The 14,596-nt window shown below is 37.2% G+C and overlaps 1 protein-coding gene across 1 annotated transcript; it reads left to right on the top strand.

Moving 5' to 3' along the window:
• The first annotated feature begins 8,847 nt into the window (after positions 1–8,847).
• apela (apelin receptor early endogenous ligand) lies at positions 8,848–14,129 on the top strand. Its single transcript, XM_052138216.1, has 3 exons — positions 8,848–9,165; positions 11,615–11,704; positions 13,733–14,129. Exons 1-2 carry the CDS (start codon positions 9,090–9,092, stop codon positions 11,701–11,703), a joined length of 165 nt encoding a protein of 54 aa, XP_051994176.1. The 5' UTR covers positions 8,848–9,089; the 3' UTR covers position 11,704; positions 13,733–14,129.
• The last annotated feature ends 467 nt before the right edge of the window (positions 14,130–14,596 follow it).

Below are 14,596 nucleotides of genomic sequence, written 5' to 3'. Positions count from 1 at the left end.
TAAATTAAAGCACATTTTTTAATTGAACTACATTCAAAATATTATTCTGATAATAACAATTGTAATGAATATATATTCACCAAACAACAATAAAAAAAAGTACAGTAACTCCCTATACAATGACTGTGTAACTAAATAAGTTCATGAAAACACTAATTCTCAAATCTACTAATTCTCAAACCTAACGTTTCTATTCCTTCATGTAGAAACATAGTGTGTCTTTAAAATTCAGTAGCATTTTTAGAGAAAACTAATGTGAAGCATGAACCCCTCTCAGGAACTGTGTGTGTGTGTGTGTGTGTGTGTGTGTGTGTGTGTGTGTGTGTGTGTGTGTGTGTGTGTGTGTGTGTGTGTGTGTGTGTGTGTGTGTGAGCGTGTATTTATCACTTTGTGGGGACCAAATGTCCCCATAAGGATAGTAAAACCCGAAATTTTTGACCTTGTGGGGACATTTTGTCGGTCCCCATGAGGAAAACAGCTTATAAATCATACTAAATTATGTTTTTTGAAAAGGTAAAAATGCAGAAAGTTTTCTGTGAGGGTTAGGTTTAGGGGTAGGGTTAGGTTTAGGGGATAGAATATAAAGTTTGTACAGTATAAAAACCATAATGTCTATGGAAAGTCCCCATAAAACATGGAAACACAACGTTGTGTGTGTGTGTGTGTGTGTGTGTGTGTGTGTGTGTGTGTGTGTTGTGGAGGGGTGTCAATCTAGTTTTGGAGGAGAAAAAAGGTTATGGGGAATGCCACTGTTATCTGCTATTGCAACAAAGCTACATGCTGATAACGCTTCCCGTTACAATGAACCAATTATATAAAACACACTTGCCAGCAACACTCTCTCTTTGAACTCGGTATTGGGCTTAAAAATGTATAACTGTTCAGTTTCTGAATTTTGACTATATTTTAAACATCTAAATAAGTAATTAATTCACACCACAAATCCAAAACTGTTAGCATTGTTTTAATTTTTCAAAGGCTGACTAGTCCTATCCCTTTTAAAAACCCTAGAAATATTCCAAGAAAAAAAATATTTTAAAGGAGTAGTTCCTCCAAAATAAAAATTCAGTCACTATTTACTCATGTCATTCTAACCCATATGCCTTTCTTTATTCTGAGGTTTGATGTTATAAATGCCATATTTTATTTAAGGTCTGTACATTGAGTTGATCACTGATTTAATCTGATTTGATTTTAGAGTGAATAACGACTTAAATTTCAGTCTGTTCATCATACAAACTGATCGTATGTCTTCAGAAAACTTGGAATATGATGTATGAGTCGCATGGATTACTTTTATGAAACTTTTGGGGTCTTTTTAAATCTTTAAAGTGAAATACTATCAACTGCTATTGTATGGAAATTGGCATTTGTGACATTCTTTAAAGTATGTCATTTTGGGGGGCCTGGCTCAGCGAGTATTGAAGCTGACTATCACCCTTGGAGTCGCGAGTTCGAATCAAGGGCATGCTGAGTGACTCCAGCCAGGTCTCCTGAGCAACCAAATTGGCCCAGTTGCTAGGCAGGGTAGAGTCACACGGGTTAGCCTCTTAGTGGTCATGATTAGTGGTTCTTGCTCTCAATGTGTGTAACATTGTTAAGTTGTGTGTGGATCGCGGAGAGTAGCATGAGACTTCACATGCTGTGAGTCTCCGCGGTGTCATGCACAACGAGTCACATGATATGATGCTTGTCTCAGAAGCAACTGAGACCTGTCCTCCATCACTCGGATTGATATAAGTAACCGTGCCACCACAAGGACCTACTAAGTAGTGGGAATTGGGCATTCCAAATTGGGAGAAAAGGGGATAAAATAAATCAAATAAAAAAATTTATATGTCATTTTGTGTTCAGCAGTATAAAAAAAGTAATATGGGTAAATTAGTCATTTTTATTTATGGGTAAACTATTGTTATGTATTATAGTCTAGATCCCAGTCACCCCAGCTATACAAGCTGTTTGATCTCCTACCTTCAGGCAAAGGTTTAGAAATATTCCATCCTGATCAAATAGACTAGAAACAGAAACAGTTTATCCGTAGGTGATAAGACTGCTAAACAGCCACAGCAATTTTTTTATATTCATTTATACTGTATATTTATACAATGCAGTATATAATTTTTGCTATTTCTATTCCCTTGTAGCTTTTCTTATGTTTTCTTAGCTTAAAGGTTTTATTTTAATACTTAAAGTTTATTTGTCCCTTAATTACCATTATTAATTTGTTTTTTAGTTACATCTAATTTGTTATTCTTCTCTTTTCCTCTTCTCTGGAGCTTGCAGATAATGCATTTAATTGCCTTCAATTACTGCTGCGTGCTGTAGTGTTGTGCATTTAATAAATAAACTTTGAACTAAACATATACTGTAATGTCATTGCAATTTCAATTGTAAAATGTTGTTGGTTGCGGACTGCCCTGCCTTTTGAAGTATGTGTGAGTATGGGTCAGTGGTCAACTGTTTACTGATTGACATATCATGTGTTCTTGCTCCTGAAGGATGGGCTTGTCATCTGCCCAATAGGACAGGGTTGTTTTCGAGGTCAGTGTCTGTCTGCCTGTGTGTGTGGGAGTGAAGAAGTCTGAGTGGGTTGGTATGTGTGTAAAGATCTGGCTGCATGAGAATCCATCTTGTGTTCAGCTGGGAGTGTCAACATTTACAAACATACAAACAAAAGAACTGTACACCATTATAATTTTCAGATAGCCTTTTAAAATGTCTCTGTCTTTTTATACTTGTTGCTTTGGCTTTGAAATAAATAATTTGAATAATGAAGCTCAAATAGTAGAGCATGGCAACTGATTACCCTGAGGTCATTATTTGTGATCAACTGATGTGGGTTTTTCAATGGCCTATGCCAATACCGATACCTAGAGAGCAGAATGGCCAATGGCCATTTTAAATGCCGGTATACATATTATTTAACAACAGCAAATCTAATGTGTACACATCTAAAGTGAAACGAACACTTACAGTACTTTAGAGAATATTTACATCAATTTGTGTACACTTGTGGAAAAAAAGAAACCTTGAAAACAGAAATTGTTTACTATCCATAGACAATTCTATTGGTAGATTTTGGCACTGCCACAAGGAAAAGTTGCCCAAGAGAGCACGGTTATCGGCCTATGCCAGTAATCGTAACAATTGCCAAATATTGGCAGATTAATCAGTCTGGCTGATATATCAGTTTCATCACTATAGTCATCATGGGTTCAATTCCAAGAGAATACACATACTAATAAAATATATATATCTTAAATGCACAAGTCACTAGACACAAGTATAGACACTTGATTTAATGGGATTGATCACCCAAAAATGTAATTCCTCTCATCATTTACTCACCATTATGCCATCCCAAATGTGTACGACTTTCTTTCATCTGCTGAACTACAATAACGATTTTTAGAAGAATATCTCAGCTCTGTAGGTCCATACAATGCAAGTGAATGGGTGCCAACTTTTTGAAGCTCCAAAAATCACAGTCAGTGATCAGCATCAAAGTAATTCATAATTCATATGACAGTGGTTAAATCAAAGTGTTCAGAAGCAATATGAAAGGTGTGGATGAGAAACAGATCAATATTTAAGTCCTATTTTACAATAAATTCTCCTCCCTACTCAGAAAATCCCCACTTTAACTTTAAAGGAAAAGTTCACCCAGAAATTAAAATTCTCTAATTTTTTACTCACCTTCACGCTTTCCCAGATGTCTATGCCTTTCTTTCTTCAGCAGAACACAAATTAAGATTTTTTGTAGAATATTTCAGCTCTGTAGGTCCATACAGAGCAAGTGAATGAATGGGGGCCAAATTTTTGAAGCTCCAAAAATCAGATAAAGGCAGTATAAAAGTAAACCTTATGACTCCAGTGGTTAAATCCATATTTTCTGAAGCAATATGAAAGGTGTGTGTGAGAAACAGATACATGTTTATATACATTTTTGATAGAAATTCTTCTTCCTGCCCAGTAGGGAGTGATATGTGGCGTAGTGGCTAAAGCACAGGGCTGTTAATCAAAAAAAGGTTGCTGGTTCTAACCCCACGGCTGCCACCACCATTGTGTCCTTGAGCAAGGCACTTAACTCCAGGTTGCTCTGGGGGGATTGTCCCTGTAATAAGTGCACTGTAAGTCGCTTTGGATAAAAGCGTCTGCCAAATGCATAAATGTAAATGTAAATGTAAATATGTATGAAGAATGTGAATCATCAAAAACACAAGAAGAAGAATGTGAAAGGTAAAATGGAGGCTGACTGTGTAGAGGGAATTTATAGTAAATTTTGACTTAAATTTTGATCTGTTTCTCACCCACTTCTATCAAATTGCTTCTGGAGACAATGATTTAACCAGTGGAGTCATATGGATTACTTTTATGCTGACTTGTGTGATTTTTGACTAATTTTGGCACCCATTCACTTGCATTGTATGGGCCAAATGAGCGGGATGGCATAAGGGTGAGTAAATGATGAGAGAATTTTCATTTTTGGGTGAACTATTCCTTTAACATTCTTCTTGTGTTTTTGGTGATCCACATTCTTCATGCATATTTCCCCCTAGTGGACAGGGAGAAGAATTTCTAATGAAAAAGGAAAACACTGAAGTTGTATATATACTTTTATGATGCTTTTATGTGCTTTTTGGAGCGTCAAAATTTTAGAACCCATTAACTTTCATTGTTTGGACCTACAGAGCTGAATATTCTTAAAAAATCATAATTTGTGCTCTGCAAGAGAAAGTCATACACAGCTGAGAGAATTCAAAATTTTGGGGGTGAAATATTATTTTAATCATGTAACGATTCAGACAATTTTGATCAGTGTCATATGGAAAATAGTTGGAAAATGTATATTTTTCACATGGAAAATAGAAAATAGCACATTTCATTCCCCCACGTTAGAATTGCATCTCAATGCTAAAAACGGGTGGAGTCAGTGCCTTATGTCTCTTAGCAGAGGGACTATTTGAACACACTGGTTAATCCAGGGAATTACATCTTATCCACAATAAAGCAAACGTTATGACACACGAACATAGTCACAGAAATACACCCACCCGAGCCATCATACTGCATGCTGCATCTATGATTTAATTACAAGTCAATGAGCAAACTGACCTAAACATCTTTGATAAGCCTGTTTTTTCATGCATGCAATGCCTACATCTGTCTTCACACAAAACACTCTTGTCTATAGGTATCAGTCTCCATGGATACCAGGTGGCTCCGAATAAGAATGCAACATCATTAGCATATTCAAAGTGAGGGAATAAAGTGTAGAGGACAATGTGAATTACAACAAAGAAATTGAAGACGTAGACATGGCAAATATGGAGTGCATGGAGTTGGTGAAAAATGTTTTTGCAAACACCATAAAGCAGTAAAAAACATCACGGGTACCTGGATGTGCAAACTTACACAAATCAACAAACTCAACTTACATGCACACACACTCAGGTGGGGGTCAAAAAGCTGCTCTTAGGACCCAATTCGTCAGGTTGTTGGTCAGTCTCCTTACCTAGTCCATTAACTACATGCTGGGTTCTAATCCTAATTGACATGAAAAAAGCTCAGAGGATGTGTAGTCACATGCACGCACACAAACAGGAGGTACAAATAGATGTTTAATAAGGATGGGCAGGGTCTATGACAAATAAAGTGTATCAGACACTCTCAGACAAACTGATTATTGTTTAGAAAGCTGCAACACACTCCACAAATTGGTTGTGGCACTAAAACTCCATGACAACCCCTGTATATCAAACAAGAATTGAGATAAATGGACACATACACACCCACACAAGTGAAAGGTCAAAGAGTGGACACACATATGGCTTGCACACTGTCGGCTTGCACACATATGTACTTAATTATGGACACAAACACACACTTACACTCCAAGAGGTCAAGTAAGGCCCACACTTACACTTATTTTTATCTCTAAACCTCACCTACCCCCTCACACACATATTATTAACTGACTTAATTCACATAAACGCAAGTACAAATGATCTGATATTTACATTCATTTGTTTGCTTGATGGATCTGCTACTTTATTTGCATATTGTACTAGTTTTACACATTGTCTTGTGCAATCGTCGTGCCGTTCGCGACTATAGCTCATTATAACACACATGTGCACAGAGACACATATAGAATATCTGTAACTATAACAACATTACGATATTGGACCCATAACAGGACACAGTGGGGTATCTGTCCAGTTTATTATCACATTACTAAACAATAGCATGCGCACAAAGGAAGCCGTACTGTGATACCGAGCTGTACTTTTATTATTCACTCAGTTTTTGGGTAAACAATTTCATCTCCAGTGCTTTAGTTTTGCTAACCTTGTACCTGAGCTCAAGGGAGTATAAGTAGACTTCATTCAGTGCAACATTTATATGCAAATGTTAGCAGTTTGTGATGCAAAGGGAGTGTTCCTGAATGAACCTGGGCCCAGATGAAATCCTAGCCTAACCTCAATTGTAATCTGTCTTTATTTTTGCGTGCTTATAAAGCTGCATTATAATTTTATTGCTCTACTCTTCTGCTATGTTTTGCCTCTCAAGTCTGGGTGATTTATTGACATCTGATATATCCAAAAGGCATGCTGATGAGATTAGAACATGCAAATCTGTACTTTTGATGAAAAAAGTAGACATTAGTTTTTACAGACGTTGGCCAGTGAAAGCATGGGTCAGGCTAGCTCTCCTGTTGTGAGGTTTTGTTCTAGGTAGTGAAGCAAAATTGTAGCTCATTAGTGAGAGAGCTCACAGATCCAACAGCAACACTATAATCAGCACTTCACAGCTCGTTAACACACACACTCGCATGCACACACACACACACACACACACTAACTATCTAACTGACCAGGCCAACCAATAATTTTGACCGGTGCTGCAGTAATCTCTAACGTAAAACAAACACCCTCAAGTGCAATATACAGTATTAAAGTTTAAAAGATAAGACGTTATGAGGTAAAATGAAGAACAAATATTTACGATTCTGCATTATGTCTACTATTACTTCTTATCAAATGTAATGCACATTTGTGCTTTTGATGTGCTTTTGAGGTCAGATTTCCTTGCTTTCGTTGAAGTGCAAACAATGCTCATAGGAACATTTTCAGATCAAGCTTGGATAATATGGATCATCGGTTTTGCACAAACGTCTGCTTCCGTTTGCAAGAAACTCCCTTAGTTAAGAAAACCCTACCAATTGTGATTAAGGGTTTCATTAACTTTACCAATAGGTAGACATACCAAGGCCATAACCAGCACAGACAATATTCAGTATAGTGATCAATCAATAGAGTTTTTTTAAAGAAATAGTTCTCTCATCATTCACTCACCCTCATGCCATCCCAGATGTGTATGACTTTCTTTCTTCAGCAGAACACAAACTAAGTTTTTTTTTTAAATATCTCAGCTGTTTTGGCCCATTCAATTCAAGTGAAATGTGACCAGAACTTTGAAGCCCCAAAAAGCATATAAAGGCAGCATAAAAGGAATCCATATGACTCCAGTGGCTTAATCCATAACTTCAGAAGTGATATGATAGGTGTGGGTGAAAAACAGATCAATATTTAAGTATATAAATTCTCCTCCCTGCCCAGTAGGTGGCGATATGCACAAAGAATGCACATCGCCAAAAACCCAAGAAGAACTCTTAGGAAAGAAAAGAGCGCTTAGGGGGGCTGGTGAAAGTGGACATTTATAGTAAAAAAGGACTTAAATGTTGATCTGTTTCTCACCCACACTTATCATAAGGCTTCTGAAAACAATGATATAAACACTGGAGTCGTATGGATTACATAGCCTTTAGAGACCTTATTCACGCTAGCACCATCTTTGTAATGTTTGGATCAATGGAACGAATGGTATAAAGCTGTATAAAGCTCATAGATCACATCTGATTTTCCGCATCTCGTGTTGTCTGGAGTTCTTTGTATACTGAATGTTCTTGGACAAATATTGTATCAATGTTTCGTCCACAGAATGACCCAAAAACACCTTAAACTGCAGTAAAACATATTGAAGAGACTGTAAGTATATCCCTCACCGCCTCATTGTCATTCCCTTTAAAAATCAAAGATGGAATAGGGTCTATGTTGCTTTTATGTGCTTTTTGGAGCTTCAAAGTTCTGGTCACCATTCACTTGCATTGAATGGACCTAAAGAGCTGAAATATTCTTCTAAAAATCTTCATTTGTATTGCAGAAGAAAGAAAGTCATTCACATCTGGGATGGCATGAGGGTGATTAAATGTTGAGAGAATTTTTGGATGAACTATTCCTTCAATGACTGATTCTTAAAACGTTTACATCTGGTACCCACATTTTTGAATGTTTGGTTACACTGTGGGACATAGCAAGTACTTAGACATTCTAAAATTCATGTATACATTTTATTCTTTTCACTCAAATTGTTATGCTGATGATTTATTTTGTAATATATATTTTATTAATCTAGAAAAGAATGCAAAATAGCAGCATTTTCACTAGTGCTTGAAATGCACATGCGCTTAAACACACATTTTGGCACATCCATACCTCTCTCTGCACCTTAACACATACATACATACATACATACACACTCATTCAAAACGTCTTGTGTGAAGGGGGCACATTACTATCAGCTCTGTTACCTAATAAGTACATGTGGGGTCAATATGTGCAATGCAAAGTGTGTGCGTGATGTCCCCACCCAGTATTAGGTCTTTCATACCCCTCCTTCTGTTGTGCTCTCTTCCAGCCTTTCTCTCTCACTCCTCCCTCTTTCTCTTGTCTGTATAAAGAGGGGGTGAAGCTACATTAACTTGAATGGACATTCAGACTCATCAGGTCATCTATCCATCTATGCAGAAGAGAAGAGAGAGAGAATAGTGCGAGCTGGAACTTTGGAAAAGTTGGAGAGATCCGGGTGGAACACTTTAGCTGCATCCACTTTTCAACGTCAATGAGAAAGAAATTAGTGATACTGACAGGCATTTAGTAGCATTTCAATAGTGCATTATTTGCATATTCACCGAAGGCATCTGAGAACACTCGGGTCTGCACAGCAGACCAAACCTCAGCATCACCATGAGATTCTTCCATCCGCTGTATCTGTATCTGTTGCTGCTGACAGTGCTGCTCATCATCAGCGCGGAGAAACAAGGTGAAACCATTTACGTCAACTGTCGTCTGTGAATTAATTACAAGTCAAGCAGATATTAAATGAATGTAGAGTTTAAAAAAATCTGTTTACAGATAGTTTGCCGTTTCTAGCCTGTATTTAATGTGGTCCTTTAAGAGCTTTCGTGTAGCCTACTGTTAGTGTTTTGATACTCTTTCGGTTTGAAAATGTCTTTACCTTGAGTCTTTCAAATTTGCAGAAAGGTGGCAAATGATACGACACATTTGAATGTTTTTTTGTTGGTCGATTATATGTAAATATGAAGTTCATCCGGCGCTCTGTTTGTTCTCTAAATTGTAAAGTTTCTCGTGACTGTTCAACTGCGTGAGAAACTGCTTCAAAAGACTCTGAATTATTCAGACTGAATCGCGAACCGATTCAGACCGTTTTGCCCACGTGTTTGACCAATTCACTGACAATAATCGATTGAAAATAGTGATTCAGACGCGAATCGGGCATCGCAAGTTGTGATTCTGAACAGACCACAGGAAAAGAATATATGGTTGTCTTTAATCCCTATTAGGCTCCTAATTAGCCTAAAACGATTCAGTTTTTCGACAGCCCCACAGAGTAGGCTATAGTTGGACATATGAATTAAGATATTTAAAATATTTTTATATTCACCATTTTTTTATGCAAAAGGTCAATATATATACATACTATATTTAGCCTGTATATGTATATATATATATATATATATATATATATATATATATATATATATATATATATTATTTATATATAGCCTATTTTTAAGATATACGCTTTTCAATTTCATAACAAAATTCCATTAATAAAACGCAATTTTATTCTTATTTTATTTTAAGATTACTCAATTCAATTAAATGGAATTTTGTTTTGAAATTGAAATGTGCAAATCTTATTTATTTATTTATTTATAATTTTATTTAAATTTTATGTGTAAGTTCGAACCTCAGAAGGGATAATACAATAACCATACTAGTAACAATTAAAAAAAAAAAATAAAGATCTAGTTTAATTTATTCAGTTTAAATCCTTAATTTTAATTCTTAAATTTAAGAATCAATGTGATTCAATGGTATAGCCTACAATACTGGTGCGTTAAAACAAATGGCATTTACACATGCATTGAATGAGCGAGTGAAGTGTAGACAAAGTATTTCAGGTGCAGAGGAGTAGAAGTGGTGTGGCTTAGTGGTTAAAGATCTGGGCAAGTTGTAGATTTTTACCCCAGAAAGGCTTTATCCGTGAACTTTTTATTGATCATACCATTCTGCTTCTGGAGAACTGGAGTCTCTTTGAATAAACGTCAGGAAAATGACTCATTAGCAAAATAAGATCTGGTTGGCATATTTGTGGCCGTGTCTGTGCTCAGTCATGGCTGATTTAGGGTCAACGCTTTGAGTGGATTTTAAGTGGTGCTTGATGCGTCTACTTCCCGGCAACATACTCCAGAGATGAGCTCGGGTTTCGCAAAGACCTCATTTTACCCTAAAGACGTGTGAATATAGGCGATATAGGTCACTTTTATGGTATATTTATGCAAGGCTTGGTTTGGGTTGCAGCGTTTCCATAAATCATGGTTTAAATATGTGTGTGTGTGTGTGTGTGGGGGGGTGTACTTGTTTTGATTATTGGGTACCTCCCCCCATCCCCCCTGGAATCTATACCCTGCATTTATTTACATTTTATCATTTAATTCGTGAACTTTATGTGCGTTATATTACGATGTATACATGGGAAATGGACTGCAATTACCCCCAATATTTGAGATTATTTAAACGTTTGTCCATTCGTAATGTAGGGTAATTTACATGGGTCACTCTACGTGTATAAACTCTCATCTCCCGCTGCTGTGGCGGCAATGCGCAATTAATCTGGTGCCCGTGGGCGATCAAGCACCGGCGATCATTGTTAGTCATGATGTTGAGCACAATAGGCATAATGCATTAGCATAGGGTTACTGCGGTGAAAGAGAGTAAGAAAGGGAGGTACATGGAGTTCGCATAGTTGCAGTCAAATGCAGATATAAAAGCGCACGGTTCTTTGGCGCGTCTCCTCCCGTGCGCACCGTGCCATTGTCCCTCCGCCTCTGGGAGAGGATCTAATAGCTGCTTATGGAGGGAAGTGACGTGAACGTTATCAGAAGAACCTCTGATTGTTATATTGCCCTCCAGATTGTTTGTTACCTACTAGGGTGACCATTCAATTTGATTTTATTTCAGGTAACACCCTAACCAGGGGGTAGTTCCTGGGTAAGGAGGGGGATAATGGGGGCAACCCCCTTAACTTTGGGGGAAAAATCAAAGTTGACATATACAACTCCTGACCCCAATTATCTAACTGTGTTTCCATAGAGATGGAAGATGTATTTTAAATGTAGGTTAAGATTTACCCTCTCTTCTATTTGAATGAGTACTAATAACCATCTATTTGCTTTCCTTTACAGATTTTCTGAAGCTAAGGCGGAAATATCGCAGACATAACTGCCTAAAAAAGCGTTGTCTGCCTCTTCACTCCATGGTACCGTTCCCTTGAGGTGAGACACACACACACTAACTTTAGATCACAGATAGCATATTTCCTTTTATTACACAGTGGAATGAGCAAATACTGAATAAGGCCCATTAAAGTGTTATACATTGTTCAAGAGGAGCATCATTTGGAATTTAGACATTCCACGCAGATATTTGTCAACAAATAATCACAGAATACCTTGAATAACTGTTGTGACTCCTTGACAACACACACCAAGTCTTGCCTAACAAGTGTGTGCTCTTCATTTATGAAAGGCATTTACCGCTCCATTGTGATCATGCGTCCTGTGTGCATTTGTGTTCAGAGAAGGGAAAACCAGATTAATTAACAAACCGCCTGTCAGATCTCAAAAGATCTCAAAGCCGCAGTGGAAACAAACAGAGAACAAGAGAGAAAGAGAGGGAAAGACTTTAAGTAAATACCCTGCACTAAATGACCTGGGAAATTATTGGATCTTTATAGCAGTGAGACTTTCTCTTGGACCGGGAGTAAACACAAACACTCCACACCCTCCCACGTACACAAAAGAGTGGAGACCTCAGTTACACGGCCCAAGCAGAGACACATAAACACACAGACAGATGAGAAAATCCCTACCCTCAAAAATACGACCCATTTTAACTATCTGCCACACACACAGTAAAGCTTGGGTGGGACTCAGCTCTCAAAAACACACCTGGTAGCCTTTTAGACAAAGTTACTGAAGAGAAAAGCACTTCATTAATGGAATGAGTAATAACAGGCACCAAATCAAATAATGCATATATAAAAACAATACAAGTGGTATTGAGGTGAATGTAGTGTGTGTACATGTACTTTGCTATGGCTTGGGGTTCCCAAAAAGTGAGCTAAATCGGACATAACCTCTCTTTGGGGGCATTAAGGGATGCTAAGTGGAAATCAGTTTAACAATAAAGCATATACTGTTTTTGTGGGGAGGGGGGTTATAGATTTCTTGTAGGTACAGTGCTCATCTGAAGTAATTATAATTAGTGTTATGTAAAAACAACAGAAATATATCATTAAAGGGATAGTTCACCCAAAAATAAAAATTCTCTCATCATTTACTCACCCTCATACCATACCAGATATGTGTGACTCTCAGCTCTGTAGGTCCTCACAATGCAAAGAGAATGGTGTCCAGAACTTTGAAGCTCCAAAAAGCACATAAAGGCAGCATAAAAGTAATCCATTGGAGTCCCGTGGTTAAATCAATGTCTTCAGAAACGAATGATAGGTGTGGGTGAGAAACAGATTAATTTTTAAGTCCTTTTTAATATAAATTCTCCTCCCTCTCAGTAGGTGGGAATATACATGAGGAATGTGAATCACAAAAAAACAAAAGAAGAACGTGAAAGTAAAAGTGACAGTGATAGTACAGTTAAAAAAAAGCACTTAGATACTGATCTGTTTCTCACCACACTTATCATATCACTTCTTAAGACATGGATTTAACTACTGGAGTCGTATGGATTACTTTTATGCTACCTTTATGTGCTTTTGGAGCTTTATTTGCGTTCAGCAGAAGAAAGAAATTAACACAGCTGTGATAGCATGAGGATGATTAAATTAATTGTCATTTTTTGGGTGACTATTCCTGTCAGGAAGCATTTAGTTTGATCACTCTTAGAAATTATTGTATGTGAAGGCCCATATATTTGACTCTAGACATGCACTCTACATAATGGGTGAGGGGATTAGGAGTGTGTTTTGGTGTGTGTGACATGATGCTGTATCTGTGGAGACACACATTCAACGTGACAGCCTACCGGAGCCGCCTACTGTTTTCAGACACTCCGGAGAGGTTGTCACCTTTAACCTTTACTCTATGACCCCATAACAATGAGCCAGAGCTAGTCTGAAGTTAACAAACCACACACACACACATTTATATATGTATATATAGGAACAATGAAAAAATACAATGAAAGCGAAAAACAAAGGTCACATAAACAACAATCAATATACATTCTATCTATAGGCTTGAAAGATCAAGAATTGAAACTCTTTCTGTTTTCCTCTCACATAGGTTTTACAGTTGACTGGAGAGAACCCTCTATACAGGAATGTTGAACAATTCATATGATGTGATGGACATCAAGAGCCAAACAATAAGATTACCAAAGGCCAGCATTGTACAAACGTTGGATGGTAATCAGAAAAAGAGCTTCAACTCAGAATACTCACCAAAGACTTTTGTATCCGCCTATATACTGTAATCAACTAAGCTATGCCAGTCGCTTTTGTAGAGCGAGTGTATGTTGTGATTTTATGAATGTGTGTTAGAGAAAAAGCCATAGGGACATCCACTCCAACCAAAGATGGGAGATTGGTTTACCAAAATCACTGTAAATAGTTAAGACTGAATGAAATGTGTTTATATGTAAGTTATGCACTTCAAATGTTTTATTGTTTCCAGCCTAAATAAAAAGTGTATTGTCTTTTCACCCGGGCTCAGTGTGTCTTATACAGTCCATACTGCTTTTGTGGTAAGGAGATATATTTTAATTTTACAAGCTGTTATTGTACAAATAACAGTGTAGTGTGTTGTACTGTGACCACAAGACTGGATGCTTCCGGAAAAAAGTGCTCCTGATCAGAAAGGTCAATGCTCTGACAAAATCCCAGATGGTTAATTTCAAATAGATGTTTCCCTGTCTGTCAAGCACTATACTTGTTTTGCATATTCGGTAACAAGTGTAACACTTTACAATAAGGTTCCATTTGTTTACATTAGTTAACGCAGTATGAACTTTTTTTATTCTCATTAACTTTAACAAAGATATGACTTTAACGACTGGAACCTTATTGTAAATTGTTACCGTAAAACATTGTTAAACATTGTTATCTTGAATTTCTTGCACCCTCAATTGTTCCCACTGAGGCTACACAT

The sequence above is a fragment of the Xyrauchen texanus genome, chromosome 11, assembly GCF_025860055.1.
Source record: "Xyrauchen texanus isolate HMW12.3.18 chromosome 11, RBS_HiC_50CHRs, whole genome shotgun sequence".
Taxonomy (NCBI): Eukaryota; Metazoa; Chordata; class Actinopteri; order Cypriniformes; family Catostomidae; genus Xyrauchen; species Xyrauchen texanus.
The sequence above is the reverse complement of the archived record's forward strand: the minus strand, read 5'-3'. Positions and strand labels throughout refer to the sequence as shown.